At 61.3% G+C, this 27646-nt stretch overlaps 1 protein-coding gene across 4 annotated transcripts in view; it reads right to left on the reverse strand.

Annotated features, from left to right (window-relative positions):
* Positions 1-541: 541 nt before the first annotated feature.
* Positions 542-27646, reverse strand: part of PPP1R12B (protein phosphatase 1 regulatory subunit 12B) — a 165950-nt gene continuing 138845 nt past the window's right edge. For 3 of the 4 annotated variants that reach the window (XM_043924104.1, XM_043924109.1, XM_043924108.1), the window contains 7 exons: positions 18642-18658; positions 15950-16079; positions 15198-15302; positions 11624-11674; positions 10967-11017; positions 7524-7687; positions 542-4811 (listed from right to left, as the gene is read on the reverse strand). In XM_043924104.1, coding sequence (XP_043780039.1) covers positions 7553-7687; positions 10967-11017; positions 11624-11674; positions 15198-15302; positions 15950-16079; positions 18642-18658 — 489 coding nt within the window. In that variant the 3' untranslated portion in view covers positions 542-4811; positions 7524-7552. The remainder of the gene's footprint in view (positions 4812-7523; positions 7688-10966; positions 11018-11623; positions 11675-15197; positions 15303-15949; positions 16080-18641; positions 18659-27646) is intronic. The other variant, XM_043924105.1, reaches the window with a different exon arrangement.

Genomic DNA, 27646 nt, shown 5'->3' on the forward strand with positions numbered 1-27646 from the left:
CCGTGAGGAGCCCTCGTTCCGTACCTGCTCCTGAGCCCCAGACCGTAGCCGGGCGACCGCGGGGGACAAGGCGCCTGCCCACTTCCCGGCCCCCAGCGTGGTGACGGGGCCTCCGCAGGGCATGAACAAACCAGGGGGGCGGTGGGCAGCACGGGGTGGACGCAGGGCCAGGCCTGGGCAGCCGCACGCTGAACGCCACCATCTCCGGTGACCCTGTCAGCTGCCTTTACGGTCTGAAGCTCTGGAGGGGCTCTGGCTCCCCCGACCCAAGCGGTGGCCCTGAGACCCCGCTGCGGAGGGCAGAGGCCAGGGCCTGGCCCCGAGCCCCAGGGCCACCGCCGGACGCCAGGCAGCCCCACAGACGCCCCCCGGGCCCCTTGGCCACGCGGCTGGCCCGGTGACGTGGGGACGCCACCCCGAACGTGCCGACCGTGTCTGAGCTTGGACACTAAGCAGGGTCAGGCCGGCTGGGAGAAATACCACAGGCTGGCCTAGACGTGAGGTTCTATGAGCTCCGTTTCCTAAACCTCAGAGACCATCACAAAGTTAAAACACAATTTAATTTACTCATTTATAAATACTGTTGTGTTTACAGGCATCATACAGATGTGAATATTATTCCCAAACTTTCAAACACAGAATACTTAATAATACTATATAACAACAACCAGTAAAACAAAACCATTCACCTCAGGGTTGAAAGGCCACTCAAAAGTTGCATAAAAATACATTCAGCTCACGAAGTGCGTCCGGGCTCCTTCCTGAGCCCGTCCCCCCGGTGTGTGTACATGGAGATGCTGTCTCGGAGGAGTTGGGGGGTGAGGTGACGGGCGGGGGCGTGGGGACCCCGGGGAGGTTCTCACACGTGCGCTCCACCCAGTCGGCCAAGGCCGCAGAGGGGACGGGGGGGACGATGGGGACCAGAGCCACAGCCTGAGGCAGAGCCCCTCGTGGCGGGTTGTGGGGGACACAGTCTTCCCTCCTGACCAGACAGCCGGCTTTCCGGGAGCTCAGAGGGCCCCGCCTCCAGGGGGCCTGGCTCGAGGCCGGTCCTCCCTCCCAGGACGGCTGGTGGGGTGGAGGGGGTGGAGCCCGGAGCCCTGCCGGCACCCAAGACCACAGAGGCGCCTCCAGCTGGAAGCAGGGCCGCCCCCAGGCCCCTGCCAGGCCAGGCCTCCGGCCCAGGGAACGTGCACAGCAGGGAGCTTTGTAACCCAAGTTGGGGCGACTCGAGGAAAACCACCCCTCCTCTGAGCACCACGGGCTCCGAGAAAAGTAAAGACTGAGCATGAAGATGATGAGGGCGGGGGAGGGTGGAAGGCATGTCTGTTCCGGAAGCACACAGGCGCCTCCCGAGGCCACCTTAAGCGGCCACCCAAGGCAAAGACCACTCTGGAGTCCCTGTCAGCGAGCAGAGGAACCCGAGCGGCCCGAGAGGAGAGGGGCGGCGGGGGGCAAAGACATGAGTTAACAGAGCCGGAGGAAGCCGGGCTGAGGCTGTGCCGTCTCCAAGCAGCAAACACGCTACACGCAGGCTGGAACCAAGAGCGACCCCCGAGCACAGCACCCCTCAGGGGGACCAGACTCTCGGCGGCTTCTGTCTGCAGTCTTCTCCCCAACCTGCCGTCCAGCCCGGCCTCCCAGGAGGCGGCGCCGCCTCTGCCTGGCCTTTCCTCACTCCAGATCCCGCTCGCTCCCCAGGAGCCGTGACAGTGACAGCTCCCAGGCCCCCAGGAGTCAGCACAGGTGACAGACGCAGTCCTCAAAGGGGGCTGCACGCTCCATCCTGCAGCCCTGCTCCGGGCAGGGACCTGGGCCCGGGACAGCCCCCAGGAGAGGCTGGTTCCCACCCAGGAAGGTCCTCTGCCTGCCTAAGGCAGAGCTAAGACGGGGCAGCCGCTGGGGAGAAACGCGGCCCAGGGCCACCAGGAGCCACACCCGCTCTGGGAGGGCCATTCATCCAGAGGCTCGCCCGGCCACCAGCGGGTACAGCCACTGCCCTCCACGCTGAATTCACTCTCCCGCTTAAACACACACTTAAAACAGTTTGAATGGAGAAGAAAACAAGAATTTATGACGTTAGAACGAGCAAAATCTGAGTGTGAGAAATTATCTGGTCTCCTTAGGAATCAAAAATATCACGGACTCTCAGGTCTGGAAGACCCGACCCCAGCCCAGCACAGCGGCACGGCTGCCCGGGGCAGGCCCAGCCCCAAGGCCCCGACGCCCGACCCTGTCCTTCCAGCCGCTTCGTTCTGCCGCGCCCCTGCCTTCTCACGGTGCCCGAGGACTCACCTCCCAGGTACTGACACCTGCCCTGAAGCTCAGCATGGGGACAGCACTCGGTGCTGCCCACTGGGCCCTGACCGGGAGGACCGCCCACGCCCACCGCCAGAGGCGGGGGCGCCAGGGCTCCCCCGCCGGGTGGAGCTGGGCCCTCCCTGCTTCCCGTCGGAGGCATGCGGGCTGGAGCCCCGGGAAGCCCCTCCGTGCTGTCCCCACTGCCTCGCACCTGCAGCAGCACCCACCCCGTCGGGCCCCCGCGCCAGCAGCCTGGCTGGGAACCAGAGGCGGAAACGGGCTGCTGGGTTCATCCCGGCAGCCCACACTCAGGTGGGGCGGGGGGCTGCTCTGACAGCCCGACCCCTCCCTGAGGCAGGGGGTGGGGGCCGGGGGAAGCCAAGGCCCTGCGGGAGGAGGGGGAGCCGGAGGCCCCGGTCCTCGCGTCCAGGAGCAGCGGCCTCAGGGACGGGATGGTGAAGTGGCCAGGCTGCAGCCGGAGGCCTTGTCATCAGGCCTGGACAGGCGGCCTCCCCGAAAACCGCAAACCAGCGATGACGAGGAGCCTCCCAGCCGCTGACCTCCTGCTCAGGCGCTGCGGTGATGAGGCGGAGCCCCAGGGGCAGTGAGGAGGCCCTGACCACCACCTTAGACCCGCATGGCCTGGAAGGAGACCGGATTCAGGGTCTCCTAGAGTGAGCTGGTGAGGCCTGAGACCAACCACAGGGCCCGCCCTCCCGCGCTGGGGCCTGTCTGACACACAAGGGCTGCAGGAGGCGCCCGTGGCCCAGAAGGCCCAGCCGGAGCCCCTCTGCCCGCTCTGCCCAACGCGAGAAGGGCAGGGTGACCCCTCCCACTCAGCCTCCTCCTCCTGAGAGCCAGCCCCGTGCCGGGGTCAGCGGTCAGAGTCAAGGGCCCCTGCGGGGTCCCCCAGAACAAAGGGGTGCTGCATTGAACACTGGAGCTTCCTCTGATGTGGCGTCACCCCCGGCCCGCCCATTCCCACCGTCAGATCCCCCATCGTGCGCATGGGGAGGGTCTGCACGCCCTGAGAAAGCAATTTTGCCCCAGAAGACAGACCTCCTATCTGGAACTGGAACTTTGATCATAGCTCTGGGTTAAGGAGTATGGGGCGCTTCTGAGGGCCACGGAGGAGCTGGGGCACTCTGGTTTCTGACAGACAGGTAGCGTCTGCTGACAACTTCACACTGGATGTCAAAAGCAGCCCCAAAGCTGACCTGCATGCTCACACCAGCCGAGGAACAAAACTCCGACAGAAAGCACACGTGTAAGTGTTGACACCAAGGCATCACCAAGGACTCACGCCCGAACTCTGTGCTGGACCAAGTGGGTGGTCCGTCCAGGCTTCTGTCTGGGGGAGGAGGCTGTGACGGGACGAGTAGGGAGCAAGGAGAGCAGGCCATGTGCGGACGGAGCTCAGGGTCCCCAACTATGCACGGCAGGGCTGGCATGTCACGGGGGGCCTCAGGAAGACCTCCGCTCCCACCAGGAACCTTTCTGGCTATCAGCGTCTCCCAACTTTCCAGTGATCAAGGCACAACCCCCAAAGCTCCCTGACCCAAGGTGGGGTCCCTGGACACGGCTATGGAGCGGGACCTTGCCCCTGCCAGAGCCTGGACTCACTACTGCTCCTAAGCAAGCGAGTGCCTTTCCCCAGACACGCCAACAGTCACCAAGTCAGCCGTCCTGGAGGCTCCTTGTTACGAGGGCGTGGACCCCACTCACGTCCGCCTCCATCAGCCCGCCCCATGCCCTTCACAAGCCCTCAGGACGGGAAATCAGGTCAAGGGAACCGAGGCAGGTTTTCTGGTGAAGCAGCTGCTGTGACGGGGGGACAGGAGGGCTGAGAGCCCGGCCCGGCTTCGCGGGGCCTGGCCAGCGTCTGCGCCCCGGGCACGCACAGCGGGGGCACACGGAGGACAGGGCCAGCACAGAAACGGGGGATGAGCGCGGGCCTAAGAGACGCGGTCACCCGAGCTCGGGCGGGCGCTGCAACAGTCACGTCACCAGGAGGCTGGTGGAAACGCCGCCACCACCAGCATCTCCGCGTGGACTCAGAGCAAAGTCAGGTCCTGAGAGGCAGGGGCGAGCGGGCCCCTCACGGAGCCGCCGTTACCTCGGACCGGGCGTCCCGGCGTCGGAGCTCCCAGTGCGGGGGGCTCACCGCCCGGGCCAGGCGCCACATGGGCGAGCGGGCGGGCGGCGGGAGGCCGGGTCTGAGGCGGGCCTGGCAACCCCAAGCTGCCTCCGGATGCCCAGTCGCTGAGGGTCACCGTGGTGCCTTGACGGGAACTGTCTGAGCCGGCGGGGGTGCTGGGGGGCCGCTGAGGGTGCGGCGGCGGCTGACAGCAGAGGCAGGTCCCGGCTCGGCCGGCGAGTGCAGACGGGCACGGACACGAGCCCCCCGTCAGCCCCGGCCGGGCCTACTTGGACAGTTTGCTGATGACTCTGATGAGGGCTCCGTTTTCGTCTTTCAGCCTCTGGTTGTCGGACTTGAGCTCCGTCAGGACCTGCGGGGCAGAGGAAGAGGCGTGAGGCTGGCGTGACCCCCGCAGGCCCGTCCCTCTCTGAGGGTGACCAGTGTCGGCTCACGGCCCCGCGGCAGGGACACCCTCTCCCCTTCCTGGGCAAGTGACTGTTTCCTGCGTCCTCCCCGGGAGCACTGTGGTCGGAGAATCTGGGGCAGGCACACGCTGGGGACACAGACGTTCGGAGGGTGGTGGGGGAGGCGGGAGGCGGGGGGCACAGCTCGGGCCTCCGCTCACACATACAGGACGACGTGCGGGTCCCACTGCTGCAGCCGGGGGAACAGGACCACTGCGGCCCCCGGGGCTGTGGCGCACAGGGCCGGGGCTGCCGTGGGGGGCAGACGCGCTGTTCCGTCAGCCCTGGACCCTCACACCCGGCTGCTCGACCTGTGGGACGAAGGGAGCAGCGGCCCCCAGCCCAGGCCGGGCGTTCCCACGGAGGCGTGGGGTCCAAGCGCCCTGATGGCCCCGCAGGGATGAGGCTGGTACGGGAGGCGGGGTGCAATAGAGAACCTGTTCACCACGAGGGCAACTGAAATCTCTACTCCCATCTGCTCAGGGCAAATGTCCTCTGCTCAGTCATTCAGGTCTATAGCCCCTGTTGGGCCATGTTCCTGGGTCCAGGTCTGGCTCTGCTGGTAACACTCAGGGGCCAGTGTGATTCCCGCAAAGGATGGAACTGTCCCCTCAGCCCCTTACAGATGAAGCAGGTTAAGTCGCAGACAGACGTGTGTGGACTGCAGACAGAAGTGCTGGTAGAGAACAGAGGTGTCTGGAGTGTCAGGACGGCCTCTGGGGCTGGAATACAGCCAACCTCATGGCCACAGATGTGGACAGGAGCCCAGTGTCACTGTCCATGCACAGCCCCTCACGGGAAGGCCGACACTGACAGACATGGGGCCACATCAGGCACCCGGCTCTCTTCTCTGGGTTTACCACTTTGTATCTAGAAAGGCCCGCCCCTGCCCTGGTCCCCCACAAAGCAGGCACTCCGAGGGGCCCGCAGCTGTGGCGTGGCATGTAGGAGGGCGCTGATCCAGATACACCAGAGCAGAGCAATCCTCTGCGCCCCTATGATGCCCACCCCGGCCCCATCAGAGCCTGCACGGCATCCCTGCCCACCCTCAGCCTCAACTGCTCAGACGCCTGGGCCAAGAGGCTGGGAGAGGCCCTCTGACGTGCCCTCCAAGGCTGCCGGCAGATGCCCGGGCCATGTTCCCACAGCGGGCTCTGGGCGGGAAGAAGCTCCATGTGGGAACGGCCATGTCACCGCCAGCAGCTCTCAGGTCGGGTCTGAACTGCCCCTTTTGAAAACATGTACAAACACGGCCTCGACTCTCGGGAGATTCACTTCCAGGTTAAGACTCGATTCTCCGGGAAAACTAGGCCGAGGCACTTTCTCAGCCACCCGAGCTTCTGCTGACAGTTCGGGAACCCTCGGAAAGGACGGAAGGGGTGCAAACCGACCGGAGAGGCTGGCGCTCAGACAGCAGAGGTCGGCCTGCCCCACACTCTCCCAGTGACCTGGGGCGAGTCACTTCTGACTCAGAAGACTCAGTTCTTCCCACGAGAACAGTGACTGGTCTCTCACTGAATGGGAACGTGTGGGCACAGAGCTTGGCACGGGCCCGCACAGATGACCACCGGCCCCGGGGTCCCCAGCCCCGCCAGCATGGGGTCCAGCCCCAGCCAGGCCTGGGATCTTCTGCACCAGAGGGCGGGACTGAGAAAACTGGGCCATCTTTTGGGGTGCCCAGTTCACCCCGAGTCAAGTGCTGATCTCCCTGAGTGGAGCGTGGCCCTCATGCACCTTCCCAGGAGGCCGGGGGCTGCTCGCCCGGTGGGGGTACCCACAGCATGCCTGACAGGAACGGGAGGAGGGGGTTCAGACCCGGCGGGTGCTAGCTGCCAGCTACTGACCCAGAGGTACAGCAGACAGACAGAAAGAAGAGCAGGCCTCAGTCGGGACTGATTATATTGTTGCTGGAAATTAAAAACTCGCTTCAGAGAGTGAGACTGCACAGCAGGGAGGACCGCTCAGGCCACCTTGGCAGGAAACACGCCAACCGTGAGCCGGTCTTCAGACCACGTGAGGGAGAGCCTCTGAGTCCAGTGGACACAGTCCCTGGTCCTCCGGTGACCGCTCACGGCCACCTGCCTGTGGCCCCGTCAGGGAGGGCCTGGCCATGGGAGGGGGCCTTGCCCCAGACCCAGACCTGTGATGGGCAGGACACGGACCCCAAGACGGGAGAAGACAAGACCCAGCGCGGGAGGTGGGTGGAGAGGAGCAGGCTCAGAGCCCCTGCCCAGAGCTCGCTCTGGGCACACAGAACAGGCGAGGAGCTCTAGACACCCCGGACCTCAGCTCAGAGGCTGACCAGCGTGTGGGACCCAGCCCCAGGCGTCTGAGCCTGCAGCCCCTGCCCTTGGTCACAGTCACCCCAGGCCTGACCTGACCGCTCCAGGGAACAGGCTGCACTGGGGTCACAGCTGACCGAGAGCCCGATCTCCCCGAGGTGTTCACACACAGGCCAGGACCCACGGACCCGCGTGGCCACCTTGAGGGAAGAGTCTCAATAGAGCCCAGGCCAGGCCCCTGCCCCACGCCTGCAGACCACCAACCTTCACAGACCCCACACACGTAGGCTCTGGGGGCAAATGCAGAGACCGAGGCTGACAACAGAGGGAACGTGCCTGGAGTGGAGGGGGGGGGGGAGGCGGGACTAGAGCCCCTGGGGGTCCGAGCCCTCGACGGCCTCCGAGAGTCTGGCCACAACGCGGGTCAGAGCCCGGTTCTCGGCCTGCAGCTGCTCGTTCACGTGCTTCAAGGTCTGAATCTGTTTTAGCTGGTGGAGGTTCTGCAGAGAGTGAGACACGGACGGACAGACAGGACAGGCCAGAGAAGAGAGAAGTGGGACAAAGAAGTCACATGACTGTTTCTGCTTTTGGTCTGCATGCAAGGAAGGAAAGGCAAGGCGGAAGGTGGCGGGTGGGCAGGTGGGGCTGGGGGCTGGCTGGAGCAGGGGTGAGTCTGGGGGCTGGTGTCCGGGGCTGCCCTGCTGCCCCCTCCTCGCGTCCTCCCAAGAACTTGGATCCCAACTCCCATCTGTTTCCTCTCTGGGTCCTTATTGCCTCCCTCATGTTTCATTTTAAGTGGAGTGAGGCCTGTGGGAGGTGCTCCTGAAGCAGGCCCTGACGTTCCCCAGACACACCGGCCCCAGCAAGGCCTGTTCTGCTGCCTGGAAGCCAGGGTGGAGACCTGCCCCCTGCCCTGGCTCAGGGCTGGGACCTTGTCTCAGAAGGCAGACAAGTGGCCGGCGCCAGGCCCGTCCAGCGGTCACCCGGGACAGTGGGGTGGATGGAGCAGGGTAGCGCGCCCATGGCCGTCCCGTAAAGGACTATGGCCAGCGATAAACAGAATCCTGCCTGGACCAGCCCTTCCCACCAGGTCTCTGAGCCTGAAGCTGAGACCATCAGCTTTGAGAGGGAGAAAACGGTCTCGCTGCGAGAACAGACTTCACAGATGGAGGCAATGACCTGTGGGTTACGTGACTACAGACAGGTCGCCAGGCACCAGAGAAGGGTCTCTTCTGCCTACGCAGAGGGGAAGGACAGAATCGGAAGGTCAGAGAGGCTACAGTTTTTCATGAGTGAAAGAAGAAAACGAGAGGCAGCACGAAGGGGAAATGGTGAAAAGGAAACACCCACAGACAGAGACTCGCCACCTCGGAAGTGGGAGGGTGGCCCACGGTTCCCAGGAGCCCAGAAGGGCCGGGCCACGGGGTCCTCTCAGCGAGAGGGTGAGCGGGGTCATGGTGCAGTGCGTGGGGCCAGGCGCAAGGACCCGTGGACAGTCCACAGTGCTGCCCCTTCCCTGGGGCTGACGGGACCAGTGCTTTCGGCAGTTACAGTCCCTCCCTGAAGTGGTCCTTGCCTCCTAGAGCGGCGTTCAACTAGGAGAAGGACTCTCAGAACCTATGAGCACAGGCGGGTCGAGGGGAAGAATGTGGCTGAGGGAGCAGGGCTGAGAACAGGCGTGGCAGGGAGCAGCCGAGCAGGGGGCCAGGGTCAGCCAGGGATGCTTCCAGAGCAGGAAAACAAAACTCCAAGAGCCGTGTCCTCAGGGACAGGATGCAGGGCCTCCCATGCCACCGCCTGGGGGAGGGGAGGGGAGGGGAGAGGAGAGGAGGGAAGGGGGGTGAGGAGATGGGGGAGAAGACTGAGGAGATGTGGGAGGGAGGTGAGGAGATGGGAGAGGGGTGAGATGGAGGAGGGGTGAGATGGGAGAGGGGAGGGGTGAGATGGGAGAGGGGAGGGGTGAGGAGATGGGGGAGGGGGGGAGGAGGGGAGGGGCGAGGAGATGGGGGAGGGGTGAGGAGATGGGGGAGGGGAGAGGAGATGGGGGAGGGGAGGGGTGAGGAGATGGGGGAGGGGTGAGGAGATGTGGGGGGAGGAGGTACAGGGAGGGGTGCGGGGGTGCGGGGATGGAGGGGAGGAGGGGAGGAGGCTGAGCCAGGGTGGCGGCTGCCCTGGCCAAGCTCTCAAGCCCATCAGCACGCTGACCTGTGTGCCCGCAGAGGCGGACACACAGCCGCCTCCCGCCCAGCTGCGTGTGGTTTCCCTGGGGGAGCCAGAGATACCTACCTTTCCAAGCAAAGGCCAGCAAGGCTCAGGCACTCACAGCCGCACAACCCACACCCGCGGGCCAGACCCCTCAGGGGCTGGAGTCAGGAAAACGGCCCCAGCCCCACCTGTCCTTGAGCCCCTCCCGCTTCCTGGGGCTCCCTGGAGGTCACCCCGCCCCCCGCGACCACGCCTGCAGGGCCTGAGCTTCTGTATGAAGGGAACAGGGTGCAGGTATGACCAGGGTCCGCGGCTGGCCGTGAGAACAGGGTGGCCGCATGAAAAGCCAGGTTCCGGTCAGCATGCCTACTGCCCAGGGCGCAGACAGTCATGCACAGGCCCCACCGGGTTCCAGCCGGCCGGCACAGAAGCCGGGCCTCGTGGGGCACCGCCCATGTGCCCACCTCGATCCAGAGAAGAGAAGGCCTCGTGACCCCGCTGAGGGAACCGCAGGCGGAAGGGAGGAGACAGAGCCAGCTGCCTCAGCTGCGGCCTGAGGGCTCCCCTCCGGACTAGACGGCAGCCTGGCCTGGAGCGGATGAGGCCTGGCTCCTGAAGGCCCTGTTTACAGGGTCCTAGCTCAGGCCGTGTCCACGTGCCTCCTCAGCGCCGGCCTGTTCCCTAACGAGTGCCCTGACAGCAGCCCCAGACAGTGTAGCTCAAGAGTGGCAGAGCCCCTGAGGAACCAAGGCCCACCCTGCGGACTGGCGCATGGACGTGCTCCCCTTGGGGGGGGGCACGCTCTGAGCGGCAGGCGGTGCGTCCGGAGAAGCCAGCAGCTGTGGAGCGCGGGCCCCACGCCCTCGGGAGAGGCGGCCCTGCTGCAGATACAGGTGGGCCCTGCCCGAAACTGCCCGGCAGCGTGGCCCGTCCTCCCTGGGACGCTGAGCCTGCCGCCTGCATGGGGCGCGGCGCCTCCCGTGTGCTGGAGCCGCTCAGACCGATGGGACTCCCGGCACCGGACATCACGTCAGTTTTGACCTCATCAGGCCCTGGGCAACTTTTTTGTAAATAACCAACCGTTTTAGGCCATGGGAACAATGAAGGTCTCCTGCAAAGGGCTCAGCTCACAGCCTGGTGCCTCTGGCTCCCAGGGAGGAAGCCCGAGTGTTTCACACAAGTGTGCAGCCCCCCCACTGTTGCCCGACGCCCAGGTCTGACGCAGTCCTGCCTCCCCCACCATCCTGTGCCCGTGTGTACAACTCCCAGGGCCTGAGGACTGATGGTGGGATGGTCGCTGCAGCTCCCCAGACCCCCAAACGGTCCAGGCGGAGGGCCCCAGAGCGGCCCCACCTGCAGCCTGTCCTCAGGGCCGGAGCTGGAAGTCCAGCTCTGTCCTCTCATCCAGACCCTTGGGGGAAGCCCTCAGAGGAAACCCTCTGGGTTCAGCTCAGGTTTGCCCCAGCCAGTGAGACGCCCCCTTGGGTTCCGAGGGGCCAGGCCCAGGCTCCCCTCACCAACACTGCGCGCCCCTCACGGGCCCCAGGGCTGCCCACAGGCACGTCTGTCCGTACCTTCATCTCCTCTTCCATCTCCGACATCTTCCGCTCCAGGGCCCGCCTCTCCTGTTCAACAGAGCAAGACGCTGAGCACCCCATGGGACTCATAAGGCAGTCAAAAGGCTGTCCCTCCGGCCCCGTGTAGCCAGAACCCCATGCCGTGGGAATCGAATGTAAAACTGAGCTGCTTTCCAAATTAAACACGGTAACAGGAGCAACGGGAACGTATTTTATACCCCAGGTCAAGGCGACGCTGGGGTTCATCAGTACATCTGACTTCTCCCAACCCGATAATGTCGACCCCCAGAAAGATCCTAAGTGTGCTTGGGAGGGGTCAGCAGCTGACTGAGAAGCCCCCTGCCCTCGGTCAGAGTGAGCAGGCTGTCTGCTCATGTTCCGAGTCGTCAGACCTCCACCCAGGGCGGAGGCGCTGCTGAAAGCTCCGCTTCTGTTCAGGGGGGCGGGAGCGCCTGGGCACTGTGGCAAGCACTCTGCGGGCAGGTGAGTCTGCACAGCTCCACCTGCCCCAGTGATGCCAATGGCCCCCCGGACCCCTGCCCTGAGCTCAGAGGCCGCCTCGGGACCAGCAACCAAACTGCCGCCCGGGGGCAGAGAGACCAGCACCCACTGGGACGGCCGTGCAGAAGCCCCGCCTCCCCGATGCACACGCACCCGCTTCTCCGTCTCCAGTGCCGACGACCGGTCAGGGATCTTGTCTTGCTTCTGTTGGTGCAAATGGAAGGAACACAGTTGTTACTGGAGGTCTCAAGGCCAGAGGGCTCGTCTCGTCCAGCCCCCACCGGCCGCCCACGAGGTGGCGGACCTCCAGGTAGTCACAGAGCAGGCCAGGCACACAGGTCCTGACACCACTGAGACACACATCACCGCCCCTCCCAGTTCACAGAACCCCCACGGTGGGGGGTGCAGGCAGGGCCCCCTAAAACGTGACATGGCCGGGGGGGGCAGGGACACGACTGCATAATCACCACACACACACAACACACCCACGCAACACACACACTGCATGCATACACAACACACACCCACACCACATACACATGTACACACGCCACACACATCCACACAACATGTACACCACACGCACACACACAACACACACGCGCATACACAACACACACCCACAAAACATGCATACTACATGTACACACACAAAACACACACTACATGCATACACAACACACGCCCACACCACATACACGTGTACACACGCCACACACACCCACAACATGCACACTACATGTACACACACAACACATACCCACACAACACACACACACATGCATACACAACACACGCCCACACCACATACACGTGTACACATGCCACACACACCCACACAACATGCACACTACATGTACACACACAACACACACACTACATGCATACACAACACACACCCACACCATATACATGTGTACACACGCCACACACACCCACAACATGCACACTACATGTACACACACAACACACACCCACACAACATACACACATGTACACACACTGCATACATACACCACACACACCCACACCACATACACGTGTACACACGCCACACACACCCACACCACATACACGTGCACACACACACTACATGAATACACAAACATCCACACAACATGCACACTACATGTACATAACACACGCTACATGCATACAGAACACACACCCACACATAACACACCTACATCACATACACAACACTCCCCACCACACACATACATGTATATACACATACCACACACTCAGAGACTACATGTACACACACCCACCCACCACACACACTACATGCATACCACACACACATGTACACACACAAGCAACATACCCCCACAACACACATGTACACATACATGTACACAGACACATTCACCACACACTACACACATATTACACAAAGAACCCCTCACAATATACACTAAGTGTACACACACAACATACATATACATCCACACACACAACACACCCACACATAACACACACCCACATGTACACATACAGCTTCACCACACACTACATACATACTACGCACACAAACACCCCCTCACACAATACATACTACATGTAGACACACATTCACCACACACAACACACACTATATACACACTACACATATAAGCACATTACACGTATATGCACACCACGTAATACATGTATACACACAACACACACTACATGCACACACACACGCTTCAAGGCCGCCCGTCTCGCCCCGCACCGCTCCTCCCTTCCCACTCTGGAATCTCAGGCCAGAGGAAACGGAAGTGCCCTTCTCCCGTAAAAGCCGAAGCACCAGGCACTCGTTCCTGCTCTGCCCGCTCTGTTCCGGGGACAAAGGCGGTGGTTTCACCGTGAAGGTGGGCAGGGTGGAGTCTCTCAGGTCTCAGTCCATCCGCAGACCTGCCTCTTGTGAACAGGACCTTCCTGTTTTATACACTGGGCTCGACGTTGGCTGAGATTCTATCTGAATAAGAGATCAGAACTTCACTGTGTGGATCACCCTCTACCTTTTTTCTCTATTTTGGCCGTGCTGGGTCTTCATTGCTTGGCGGGCTTCTCTCTAGTTGCGGCGGGGGGCTACTCTCCAGCTGCGGGGCGCGGGCGCCCCAGCGCGGTGGCGGCGTCTCTCGTAGGGGAGCGCGGGCTCTGGGCACGTGGCTTGGGCTCCGGGTTGTGCAGTGCGGGCTTAGCTGCTCCTCAGCATGTGGGATCTTTGAGGACCAGGGATCGAACCCGTGTCTCCTGCACTGGTAGGCAGATTCTTTACCTCTGAGCCACCAGGGAAGCCTCTACTTTTATATACCTAATTTGGAGAGGGGCTAAAAAGATTCAGCCACCAAAGCTAAAAAGCAGAGCAGCTTCAAGGCTGGACTCAATGGGGCATGGGCATACCCCCAGGCCCCTTCCGCTCTCAGCATTTCAGAACCAGGCAGAATTTCTTAACAAGCAACAGACTGTTGATGATGACAAAGTGACTGTTTATGCTGAGCACCCAGCACAGAAACACTGAATAAATACAGAAACTGCGCTGGCGTTCCTGAGGAGGCTTCTTTTCTCAAATAGGGAAGGGCCAGTCAGAATCGGCAGAGACCTGGGATTTCAGGCTCCCTTCCGAGACTCTTGCCAGTGTCTCTGAAGCGCACGGCTGTCAGCCCCTCCCTCCGCGGAGAAGCAGGAGGAAAGATGGGGCAGGGCAGCTTCACCAGGCCCTCCTGCCCGAGCCGGGGCCGTGGGAGCCTTCTCACGGCTACTTCACCTGCACTGGGAGAGCTTAACCAGCTCACTCGGGCAAAGAACTTGTTTTGTTTTGCTTTCGTTTCACCCTAAGCCGTCCAAGTTCGGGTGGGCCTTGAGGACACGCCGTGTGTCCATGTGGTAACCATCTGCACACAGATGCGTGCGGCCGACGGGCCTCCCCCTCACTGTCCATCGAACGGTCCATTTTTGGTAAAGAGCAGAGGCTTGGCTTGCAGCACCAGCATTTCTTCTGAATTTCAGTAACTCGTATTTGGCAAAACAAAGCATATTCCGACACACCCAGCAAAGCAGTTGGCTAGAAAGTCCACACAGTTCCCCAGGGACGCAGAGGCTGAGTTTATCTTCAACAGCCTCCACGCAATCAGCGTCCCAGCTCGTGGGAGCGCTGCACCATGAAGCCAAGACCCGGAGGTCAAAGGAGGTGCTGTCGGAGCTTCTGCGGAGGAGGGAGTTGGGGGCAGGGCTCCTCACAGAACGCCCCCAGCCTCTGAAACATGCAGCCCAGGCCTGCGTGGCCAGCCCAGCAGACCCTTCAGGACAAACTTGGCTTCGGCCGCCATGAGCAGGCGGGGCCCTTCCAAGGTGAGGATGAAGGGCAGCCCCCAGGATGGGCGGCTCTGTGCTGCTGAGCCCCCAGAAAGCCCTTGGGGCATGCCCCCCCAGCCCTTCTCGAGGCATGCCCCCACCCCGGCCCCCTGGGCACTGGCACCCTTGCTCGCCCGGGGATTGGGAGGGCACTGTCCCCCCACCACATGCCACTACTCAGGCCCAGCATTTCTATCTTTGCTTTTGGACTCCATTCTGGGGCAGAACCGACAGCCAGCTCTGGTCTCCACCTGGCCTCCCTGGCAGACTCAAAACTCTGACCCTCAGGGTTCCCGGCGGCTTCCTGCTGACCCAGCAGTGGCCCGTGTCAGGGGAAGCCCACCTCGCAGCCGCACCCAAGTCTGGTTCTCCCTCCCCACCTCACCTGTGCCATCTTCTCAAGCTTGGACTTCACGTCTGCCAGCTCGAGCTGGGCCTCCTGAAGTTTTGTCTTCAGCTTCTGGTTTTCGGTCAGGGCACTCTCGTAGAGCTGGGGAGGGAGAGAGGAGTCAGCTCCCCGAGTGGGTGGCTGGGGACACAGCGCCTCCAGCCAGCAGGTCTCCTGTTGCTGGAACCGTGAGGTCCAAGGGACTCAACTCAAAGATGACGCTCCCCTGTTGTAAGGTTAATCCCTGGGGCGGGGCACAGAGTGAACATGCTACTGTGTGTGTCTGTGGTTTAAAAATCTGGTTCCCACACAGAAGAGATCTGACGTTGGAGCCTCCCTCATGTGCGTACCCATTTTAGCCAAGTTTGGCCTAACGAGACAAACGTTTCAGTAACAAAAAAGTTTTTCCCGGCATCTTGTGCACAGGAAGGGTTTCGAGCTGGCGCTTTGAGCTGGGTTCTCTTCTGCAAGAAGTGAAGGAAACGAGCCATAAAATAGCATAAACCCTCAAACCAGAGCACGGTTACTGACGACGACCAAGCAGCGTGTGGCTGGCGTTCATGGGGCTCATGGAGAGCAAACGGCTTTGCTCTCCCGTCCACGACGCTCAGTCCTTGCTTCTTCCCACTCCTCTCAACACCTGACTCAGGGACATTTTTACTGTCCTAGAAAGGGCAGCCGGCAGAGAGGGGCGACCAGGGCGCTCTGCGGGGCTGTCCCGAGCGGGGCGGACCGGGGTAGGAGCCCACCTTCCTGTAGTCCCTGCCGCCGTCGTCCTCCGCGCGGCTGCTCAGGGTGGCCAGGCGGGCCTCGCGGGCCTCACGGCGGGCTCGGGCTGAGGGTCGCTCAGTGGACGTGTCGCTGCCTCCAGATTCCAGCCTGCAGGAGACACAGTGAAGGGAAGCCGGTTCCAAGGACAGCAAGGTGCATGGGGAGACACTAAAGGGCAGTGGATGCTTTCCCAAGAGGCACTGAGCGCCGTGGGGCATGCCCGCCTGGCCAGGCAGAGGGCCAGCCTGCGCCCAGCACACAGTGGGCTGGGAGCTGGCGGTTTGGACGCTTGTGCGGGCTGAAATCTCAGAGCTTTTCACACTAGCTTTGGGGTAAATACCTTCCCTCAAGAGAGTGCTTTTAAAAGCAAGTTTCTTGGATCTCAGATGCTCTTATAAAATGATTCCAATGAAGTCAGAAACACGTGGGCCTGGCGCTCGAAGCTGGGGTGGGTGAGGAGGGCATGGGGCAGGCGAGCTCACTGTCCACCCCCTCTTCTGGACGCCACATGGGGGCGGCCGTGCCTGGGACGGGACGTCACAGCATGTAGGGGCTGCATGCTCGGGGCGGACGGCGGCTTCATTCCAGAACTGGCTGGTCCGAGAGCGGGTCATGGACTGAGTGGATCCCTAACAGTGTCCCTGTCTTTCTGGGGCTTTGCTGTCTCCAAGCTAAAATGTGGCCCACGGAAGGCCACATACAGCCTGGCCCTGCAGGGCTCCACCCTGAACCAAGACGCGTGAAGGCCCGGCTCCAGAGCATCTGCCTGTGGCTGGGTGGGATCCAGGCGCCAGAAGAGGCCGAGCCGGGTGGGGCACAGCGCCCAGCGAGTCCAAGGGCCACCGGGTCCTCACAGGGATGCTACGTCCTTCAGCAACATTCTTTCTCTTCTTTCATTTAAAAAACACCTTTTGTAAACAGAAATCCCTTCACTGACTTTCCTGATTACAAAATCAGGACGTGCTTGCTGAACAACTTAGGCATGGGTGTCAAAGTGTCTAAACAGAAAGTGAAAGTCACCCCAAGCCCTGCCCCAGGACAATCTCTGTTAACAGTTTAGTCTCTGTTCCTGCAGGATGCTAGACAAGGAGGTCGAAACAGACACTTCTGTAAACAAATTCAGAGAATACTTTCTGTGTCTGCCTCCTCCTCCTCTCCCTACACCCGCTCGTGATGGCCGCGGGCACCCCACACGTAAGTAAAGACAAGTTTGCCTCATTAAAAAAAAGATGACTGTGGAGACTTCCGCTGCACGGCTGCATGAGCGCTGAATCCTCTGTTGAAAGGCCCACACCGTCCGTGCCAAGGCACTTAGGTCGTGTCTCACTTTGCGACCTCAGCGGCTGTAGCCCGCCAGGCTCCTCCATCCACAAGAGGAGCAAGCAAGAATACTGGAGTGGGATGCCATTTCCTTCTCCAAGGCAACACTGACCTGTCTATAAGTCTCCGTTACTTTCTTAGCATAAAATTTTAGCAGTGGAACTGTTTGGTGAAGAAGTAAATATCCTGAGCATCCTACATACAGTAGGGCTTTTAAAACTGACGTGAAAGTCGGACTCTTTGCGACCCCATGGACCATACAGTCCGTGGAATTCTGCAGGCCAGAATACTATCGTGGGTAGCCAGCAGATCTTCCCGACCCAGGAATCAAACCAAGGTCTCCTGCACTGCAGGTGGATTCTTTACAAGCTGAGTTACCAGGGAAGCCTTAGAACTAATGTAAGCTGCAAGAAATGTTTTCCCCACTTTACTTTTGTCTCTTTACTAGCAGAGATTTGAATCTTACGTAATGAGATGGATTCTTCCCCCATGAAGCTAGAAAGTCACCTGTGACTTATGGGGCTGTCAGCTGGTTCCACCAATTTTGAGTACCTCACTGTTCTAATTGCATATTCTGAAGTTGGCAGGGAAATTTATTTTCATAAACGGCATTATAATGTAACAGAGTTCACAAGAAGTTAACTGGAGTAAAGCACTTCTCTCCACCAATCTGCAAAGCTAATTTTCTGTTGGGTTAGATGGGAACTGGATTTAACCTCTGCTGGTGCTGGCGACATGCGAGGGGAGAACATGCGCCAGTGTGTGAACTTCAGGGTCTAACAACAGGAAGCAGCGGCTCCGTCACGAGAGGGATCTGCCCCACGCCTGCCGGAACCACGCACCCCGTCCCTCTCAGATTCTTCATCAGAGGGATCACAAACCCGGGGACCGACGGTCTCCACTCTTTACTCCGTTCTTCAGGAAGACCAAGTCTGTGCCCTTAGATACTCGGCAAACGTCACTGAGGACCCTCCCCACACTCTGACATGCTTCTTCAAGTTCTCAGGGCTGTAGCTCACTGGACAGACTTCCCCGAGCCCATCTGGGTACAGGGAGCGGGCTGGGGCCCCTGACCCAGGACCACGGGTCCGGCTGGCCGCTCCTCTGCCCCGAGCGCCCATCAGCACCTCTTGTGGCCTGGCTGCTTCCTGCTGCGACTGCCTGTCCAGCCGTCTGTCTGTCGGGACACTCACGGCCCCCGAGCCTGGGGAACCGAGGTGTGACGGGGACGGAGGGGCTGTGCGGGGGGCGAGGGAAGGAGAAGGGAGGACAGAGACACGCTGAGGCAGGCGCCGGTGCGTGTAGGCACAGAAGCGTTTACTCACGAGCGTGACGCGGGGAAGGCCTTACCTAGACAGCCGTTCATGCTGCAGAAAGACAAACGAGAAGTCAGTGTTAGCCGCGGGCCGACGGCGACCACCTCCACTTACAAGTGTTCTTTCCAGACCAGACACCTCAGCGTCACAGCTGCAGACGCGGCAGCTTCGCAGGCTAAAGAAGGGCTGCTCAGCAAGGCAGCCCCACGCGCCCAGGACTCCCAAGACTTGCGCCCGGGGAAGGGGGGCGCATCTCATTAAGCTGGGGTTCAGCAACCTGTGACAGGACCACCAGCCCCCAACAAATGGCTCCGCGTCCCAGGACCACGTGGGCCTGTGACGGCCGCCTCTCTGCATCTCAGTGTCCCGTCTACCCGTCTCCTTCCGTTCACACTCAGCCCTGCTCTCGAGGACGCCCTCATCTATTCCGTGAAGGCCCAGGACCGTCCCCACTCCCCCCAGGCCCCTCGTGAAGGGAGAGGAGAGCAGGCAGAGGCTCCCTGTCCCCAGGAGACAGGTCTCCCCTGTCCCAAGTGGGAGAGCCTGAGAAAGCACCGAGACCTCACAAGGAAGGGGCTTAGAGGTTTCAGCTGGGAGCTCAGCTGCTTATAGTCACGGCAGACACCAGTGTAACAGTATGCCTGTTTCACACTTATTTTTGATCACAGATGACCTTTACCTTTATCTCCACTTTTCTAATAAAAGAACTCAAGCAAAAAACCAAAAATCCTCCATTGATGTAGATGTATTTTATTTTGTTTTCTAAGGAGCTAATAACAAGGTCCCTGAGGGGAGACAGAAGCAGGAGGACGATGAACAGGACGCGCAGTTTCCCGCCTGGCTGGGCCTTCCCGGGGCGCAGTGGCCCTACACCGCCCCAAAGCCGTCTGGGGATGGAGCCCCAGCACAACGGACCACAAGCCCCAACCTGCTGACCCAGGTGCAAGGTGCCGTCCCGAAGGCCTCTCCTGACCCGGGCTAACGCCCACCAGCTGTTTGCCACAGCATCCCACCGGACCTCCACCCAGACCTCCAGCTGGGAAGTGCTCCTTCGACAGGCCGAGAGGCGGCCTTCCTCCACGAATGGCACCGCGTCCCCTGGGTGACCTGCCGTGCAGCTGGGCTGAGCACCAGCGGAATAGACATGAGCATGTCTGGGTGAAGACCCGCTCCACCACCCATGGAGGAGGTGCTGCAAGGCGTGTGCGCTGTCTCCTGACCTGGGGCCAGACATCCCGAACACACGGGCCGGCTTGGGAATCCTCCTGACTCGCCCCTGTAATGGACCGGCCCTGCCCCTCCTCACCAGCCTAGCGGTGTCACCAGGGGCTGTGCTGGGGCCGGGGGGCTCACGGCCAGGGGCCTGCCCATCAGGACATGCCCTGAACCCCAGAGAAGCGAGGCCAAACCCTGGGGCCCCACCAAACGGAAGGACAGTGGTGCAGGGCCTGCGGGGAAGCCTGGGCGGCAGAGAAGCTGCGGGACGGAGCGATTCGGAGGACACTGGGGTTCCCAGAGCCGGCACTCGCCTTGCGGCTGGAATGAGCCTGAGGAGGCTTCTGAGAGCCCCGAGGGCAGGTGGGCCTGGACGGGCACATGACCTGGGACGCAAACCCGGCCTCGGACAGCACGGTGCTGGTGCAGAGACCGTCTTCAGAAACAACGGCCGTGCCCGGCTTCTTAATGCCCCAGGGAATCTGGCGTCTAATGGAAAAACACCAGCTACGTGTAGGGAGAGAGAAGTCTGAGTTTCTTGATAAAAGGAGCCGTCACTCACTAAGCCCAGCTCCCGGTCACCTGGACACTGCACCTCATTTGGAAGCGTGGGCCTGTCCCCGGGGGCGCAGGCTTGCTGGCGTGGTCTGGGGGCTGCAAGCCCGTCAAGGACATCACGAGGGGCGGGGGAGGGCCCAGGGCCCCCCAGCGGCGCCGGACCCACAGGTGAGGACAGACGCCTGGCGGCCCGTGCTCAAGTCAGCACGTCTCAGGAAGGACTCCCGGTTAGAGACGGTGCTGCTCTGCTGGCGGCCGCGAGACGGGCCGTGTGCTCTGTCTGGGCCGGAGGGAGACCGCTCAGTCTCGCAGCCTCTAGGCCCGGCCCGGGGCCCCAGCAGCAGAGAGGCAAGCTGCTCAGAGAGCGCGAGCACAGAAAACAGAAAGTGAGGGGAGGACCCGACAGACCACAGTTCAGAAACGCTTCCAAGCCAAGAAGCTGGTTGCTCCCGCCCATCCCTCCCGAATTCTCCCGCAGCGACCTCACTGGCTGGGGCCTGTTTCTAATAAGAGGACGAGCTGAGGGCGCCGTGAATTTACAAGGCCGTCCTGCAACGGGACGGGGCCAGGCTGGTTTTGATTTGTGAAATGTAGAGGCTCTCGAAACACCAGTGGCTGGCTTAGAAAAATCCCCACAAAAGCTTTTAGCTTGGAGTTACTGGGAGTTCAGGAAGGTGGATAATTAAAACCAAACTCCTCTGACCAAGTTTAAAATAAAATCGTGGCTCTGGAGGCCGGGCCCAAGGGAGAGGGACAGACCGCATCACGTGCCCACACCGAGACCAGCGGGCTGACCCCAGAGCCGTGGGAAAGCCTGCTTCCGCGCTCCCTGGACAGGACGCAGCGGGCGCCAAGCCAGCGTCTGCCCTGCGCTCAGGCAAGGGCCCACCGCACACCTCGCTGCGTCCAAGAACGTCCACCAACACGGAGCCTCCGAGCCCCTCCCCACACAGACTCGGCCTCGCGCTCTGGGGGCCTGAACAGACGGCCCGGGGCTCCAGCTCGGAACAGGGCCTTCCCGAGTCCAGGCTGTCCCAGCATCTGGACTACACGTGGGGGCGGGGAAGGAAACCGTCGCTCTGTGCAGAGACGCTGGGTCAGGCACTTCCTGAGTCTGGGGAGGGGTGTCACCAGGTCTCCGCCGGACCATCTTCTCTTCCACACCTGCTGTCCGTGGGGGCCAGGACCCGCCCCGCTGTGCCCCCACGCAGGCTCCTGGCTGAGCCCCTGGGCTGTTCCTGCAGCCCCCGCCTCCGACAGGGACGCCTCACGCCCGTCACACTTCCCTGCTCCCCTGCCGTCAGCCTGGGATGCCCTGTGCTCAGGGCTGCGGCTGGGTCAGGCCCGCCGCGCCGAGGGCCGCGTGCCCACGACACAGTCCAGGGAGAAACACGTGAGCACAGTCGCAGGCCCCAGCCCAGGCCGGGACAGCAGCTCGGGGTGTTCTGGAAAGCCCCACGGTGAGAGACTCGGAGGAGCTCACCCCACACCCCAGGGCAGGAAGCGTCCACAGCACACGGCCCTGCAGCTGCGGCGGGCTGGCGGCTCACAGCCTGAGTCAGAGCAACGCCGGCAGCGAGTGTGGAGGTGACACTTGCAGGCAAAATCCAGCTTTTAAAAGTATTAAAGTACAACTGACTTCATTGCATTTTACTGCATATGGAAAGTAAACCAGGGAAGTCGAGAAACACAGGACTTACACTCAGCTTCTGGAGATATTTCTGAAAACTCTCACCACCAGATCGTGACGAGCCATGTGGGAGGCTGGTGGGAATGAGGTGGCCGCTGTTGCCGCGCGGGCTCTGGCGCGTCTCCCCGTTGGCAGAGGCCCCCCTGCTGGCCCGTCGTCACGCCGTCCGGGCCGGCACCTCCCCTGAGCATAGTCCCAGCTCCCGAAGAATCCCCATGTCTTTTGTGCTGCGCTGTCATGGCTGACTCTGCGACCCCATGACTACAGCCCGCCAGGCTCCTCTGGCCATGAGGATTCTCCAGCAAGAATGCTGGAGGGGGTTGTCACGCCCTCCTCCAGGGGACCTTCCCGACACAAGGATCGGATGCAGGTCTCCTGCGCTGCAGGCACGTTCTTTACCGTCTGAGCCGCTGGGGAAGCCCCCCAGATCTTTTGGGAGCTCACAAAGTGCACCGATTGTAGAAGCAAATGTACGAACACACTGAAGTTTCCCTGAAGAGCCCAGGGCAAGCCCTCTGCGCTGAAACACTATCCGCAAGCTGTCATGAACGCGTGAACACGGCATCCTCTCCAGGCGGCCTTCAGGGGCAGGTGACGAGGACCAAGGCCACAAGCTGTGCCCGCACGCGTGGCTCGTCAGGGGCCCCTGGCCCGCACGGAACACGCGCGCACGGGCCCTGGGCCTGCACGGTGCGGGCACCGGGGGCTCCATCGGCACCAGCCTGCACTGCCCACCTGCTTGGCCCCTCAGTCCTTGGTGTGAAGGCTGCAGGTCGCCAGAGGAATCAGCTCAAGCGCACCCCTGCCCTCGAGCCAGGGTTTGGATTATTTGTAGATTTTGATTATCCAGGCTAATCCCTACTTACCCTCTCTAACCCATGGGCACTTCGGGTTATTATTTGACTGCCCGAACAGTTACACTCTCTCTCTGATAACCAGCCTCGAGAGGTCGAGGCTCTGACACAAAGACACTGCTCTCACAGGGAAGCGGGCCGCGGTCAAGTCCAGGCCCCCCGGGGGAGGGTGTCCGCGCTGTGTCCAAGAAGGCGGCTGGGCTCGGGGATGGGACCGCGCTGGCCCCTGCGAGACACACACTCAGGACTAGAAACCAGAGGAACCAAAGGCCAGCCTGAGCCTTTCCCATCTCCTGACCGTAACTGTCGGCCTGCACATGGGGGATGAGGCTGAGAGTGAGAGGCTGGGCCCCTAAAACCATATCAAATGGGAGATGCGGGCCATGTTGAAGGCAGACTGGAGCCCCAGCCTCTCAACCCCACTGCCCTCTGCGACCCTCTGCTCCTGGGTTCTTCGGGACGGACGCCATCACTGTAACGGACAGATCTGGGCCGTGGCTCCCCGCAGGGGCATCCCGGGAGGAGCCCTGACCACTGCTGCTCCTCCCCAGGGCTGTCCTCCCAGCTGCTCCCCACGCGACATCTGCCCATGGTTTAGGTCACACATCTCAGTACTCTCTGCCTGTGATTTTCTCCTGAGCTTCAGACCAACCACTGCCCATCACCCCTGAGTTGCCCAAAGCACCTCTAACTGGACACATTGCAGTCTGGGGCACCCGGCCTGCCCCGCCGCTGGCTCTGTCCTGCATCTTCTCCGGAGCTGCCCACACCCGGGGTCTGGGGGTCACCCTGGGCACCCCCACCGGCCCTCCAGGCAGAGGTGCCTACCGCCTGACGGGCCTCCTGTGCCCAGCACCGCACCCATGCCTTGACCGCAAGGCTCCCTCTGTCCCGCATTTCCCCTTGTCTCCCCCATGAGCAGGCAGGCAAGTGCCAGGTCAGGATGGTGGGAGCAGGAGAAAGTGACACCTATGGAGTGCTGCTCACCGTCTGCTACAGGGGCTGGGGAAGGGGGGCAGGGAGACGCCGGGCTCAGCAGGGGGGGTTTGGGGTCGGGGTGGATGGAGACACTCGGCTCAGCAGGGGGGTGGGGGTGGGGGGGCAGGCAGGGAGACCCCGGGCTGAGCAGGGTGGCAGGCAGGGAGACCCCGGGCTGAGCAGGGTGGGAGGCAGGGAGACCCCGGGCTGAGCAGGGTGGCAGGCAGGGAGACCCCGGGCTGAGCAGGGTGCAGGCGGGGAGACCCCGGGCTCAGCGGGGCGGCAGGCAGGGAGATGCCGGGCTCAGCAGTGGGGGGGCAGGGTGGATGGAGATGCTGGGCACGGGGGGGGGCGGGCAGGGAGACCCCGGGCTCAGCAGGGTGCAGGCGGGGCGGCAGGCGCTCTGTGGGGTGGTCGCTCCCCTCTGCCCGGGGGCAGATGCTCAGGGGTGGGCAAGCACTCCCTACTGTCAACCAACCTGACACCAAACATGTCCTCCTTAGTTTTTGTAGAGCTGGTTACAATTTTAGCTGGTAAAATGTTCCCTTTATTCACATTAATAGCTGGGGTGAAAAATATTATGTAAAATCTGTGTATTTTCTGTTGAGATGTAAGTCCTGAAGGAATAACAATCCAGGTTACGTGGGGAAAATGCTACTGATCTTGGTTTACAGATGCAGGTCAAATCCTATTATCATAAATACCAACCAATTCAAAGAAAATCTAATTAAAAGACTCCCAGGGTTCAGCTGATGTCCCACTTACTTCAAGACTATTCGGTACAACATCAGCTCAGCACTGCAGACGTTAGACTCTCAGGTATTGTCATCTCTGGGTATATCCTGTACCGAGGACTATTTCGGTAAATTAGCAAATAATAATTTGAGAATATTGACCACAGGTTACCTGGTTCTTGCTTTCAAGATGATTTAAAAATGCTAAACAATCTAAACTGACTAGTTTTTAAGATAATAGAATTTATAAACTTGAAACCCAATAAACATTCACAGTGATTAAAGAGCAAAAAAGTAGCTCAGAATTATTACTTTAATATTGGAAAATTACATCAAAAGGAAGTTAGTATGGCATCACTGACTGAATGGACATGAGTTTGAGCACACTCTGGGAGACGGTGAAGGACAGGGAGGCCTGGCGTGCTGCCCCCGTGGGGTCGCGGAGAGTCGGACACGACAGAGCACCACTAGCATGAGCCCGGCGCCTCGAGGAGCCGCTCAGGGCCTGAGGAGAGGCCGACCTTCAAGTGCCCATCAGTCAACACGGGGGCGGTGCCTGCCAGACTCACGCGGGACTCTGGAAGCTGTCTGGCTTTCCCTGAGCAAGGGGTCACAGACAGCAGGCCTGTCACTCAGGGACCGCCCCTCAGTTTTCAGACAGAGGTGCTGAGCTAGTGTGAGTCTAGTGTGAAAGTGAAAAGACTCTCACTCTCGGGGCAGCAGAGACCAGCGCTGTGGGTTAGGAGGGTGGGTGGCCTTCCTTACGGGGCTGGATTTAAAGCCACGTTTAGTAGTATAATCATCAGTTCAGAGAATGAAAAATGTTTATTATTTTCAAACTACAAACTAGAGACAGTAAACGAGACCCTTGGCTGGGGAGGACATGCACTGTCCTTTGCATGTAAATGAGTATCAAGGAGGGTGTTAGTTGCACAATCTCTAGGCAAACGTTAGGTTATTACATTACCTTAAAAAGGTCGTAGTTTTACCGAGTACAGAAATGCTGAATTACATAATCTTAAAAGTGCCAGATGCTGCTGGGACTTCAGAAGCGTGATAAGACAGCTCAGTTTTCCAGTTGCTGAAAACTCACCCTGTCGTCTGTTTTCTGGAGTCAGAAATAACCCGTTCGAGCTGCAGTTTACAGGCTTCCTGACACCTCAGCGCAGCATGTCCCCAAAACTCCCCCACGAGAAGAGCCGAACTTCACAATCCCCCTGAGGATGTTTTCCTTACAGGAAAGGAAAATGGAAGCGTTTGCTGTTTAGCCCTTTGGACGACACTATTTTTCTTAGTGGGGGCTTCACGCCTTGGGCCTGCAGAACTGGCTCCGGCGGCGTGTGATCTCCGGCAGGACTGCCGTTCCCAGCAGGGTGCCCCAGGTCCTCTGCCGGCAGGGCCAGCGATTCTGTCCCTAAGGGGGCTCGGGGGCCCTGGCTCCAGGCGCTGGGGCTCCAAGGGCCCGCAATCTCAGTCTCCTGTGTCCCCACCATGTCCCAGAGCCACCCAAGCTCGTAACGGCCGTCTGTGAGCTGGGGGTCCTCAACCCTCACGAGTATTTGCCGTGTGCTTGCTGACGAGGGGCCAGGCCCGGTTCCGTGCTCTCTGGGGATGCGGGGGTGGCAGCACCCTCGGCAGGTGCCCTGGGCTCGGAACCGCGGCCCAGCGTGTCCTCGGGGCGTCTGTGCAGCACAGGCACCCTGAGGCGGCGTCGGGAGATGAAATCAGGGTTCCCCACCCGTTCCGAGTGTCGACAGCCCTGGGTTAGTCTGCCTGTCTGTCTGACACCCGAACGGAGCATGACTGCTTTCCGCAGCACAGACCCAGGCTGACGGATCCCAGGGCTGCAGCCGGCGGTGGGAGCCTGGCCGCCCCTGAGCCGGGAAGCCGCGCACAGGCCAGGTTTCAGCCCCTCTACCCCAGAGCCTTGACTCTCTCCACCATGGCCTCAGCCCGAAAGTCAGGGGCGGGTGGCCGTTGGGGACCGAGACAGGAAGCAAGCTGCAGCCCGCTTAGAGAGGACACAGGCTCCCTTGGCACGGGAAAAGGGCGTCCCTGGAGACGTGAGCGGGGTGCGGCCAGGAGGCACTGCTCTGGGAGCGTCCCCAGGGCTGAGCGATGCTGACCAGGGCTCCTCTCACCACAGAACGGCCCCGGCTGCCCCCACCTGTGGACCCTGCCTGGCAGCTGTGGGGCGCGGGCTCCCCAGCTCCCTGGGGATGACAGCAGCCAGGCCACGTGCAAGGAGGCCCCCACACTGTGACGGTGAGGCCCTGCGGTCACTCACGCTGAGAGGAGGACTCTGAAAACACTCAGGAGACACGCAAGACTCCTTCAGGACTCCCCTCCAAACAAGGGAGCTGTGACCCCCCCCACCGAGGAGCCGCCCCGACCCCTGACCCCCAGCAGCAGGGCGCCCGTGGCCACGGGCAGATGCACACCCAGGAGCAGGAGCTGCCGGGGCCGTGGAGACGCCACCCGTGGGCTGTCACAGCCGGCAGGGGCTCCTTCGGCTTCTCCAGCACAGAATTTCCTGACAGCCCCCGAGGACTGGGACCCCATGTCCGGAACGCCTGCCCTCGCTGTCTGTCACTCAGAGGTACCCCGTGCATACACACAGAGCCTGCACATGCCTGAGGCCACCGCACACACGTCCACAGCCCTGGGGGCTCCTGCCCTGGGGACACAGCACCGACCCGTACGTCACAGGAAGGGCCGCCACACACAGCCGGCCTCCACTCTGCCGTCGGCAAGGAGCTCCACCTGAGCTTTCCAAGGCCGTTTCAGGAACAGAAACCTCCCGTCGAGCAGCTCCCGGCCGGCTGTTTCCACAGGCCCTGCAGCACTTCCGCCCAGCCTGGCCCCACAGACCCCAGGGGCCAGCCCATAGCCTACCCCCGCGCCCAGACCCCAGGGCCCAGCCCGGCCCCACAGACCCCAGGGGCCAGCCCACAATCCACCCCCCACCCCACAGACCCCAGACCTCAGCCTGGCCCTGATCCCACAGACC

Source organism: Cervus elaphus, chromosome 14 (genome assembly GCF_910594005.1).
Source record: "Cervus elaphus chromosome 14, mCerEla1.1, whole genome shotgun sequence".
Taxonomy (NCBI): Eukaryota; Metazoa; Chordata; class Mammalia; order Artiodactyla; family Cervidae; genus Cervus; species Cervus elaphus.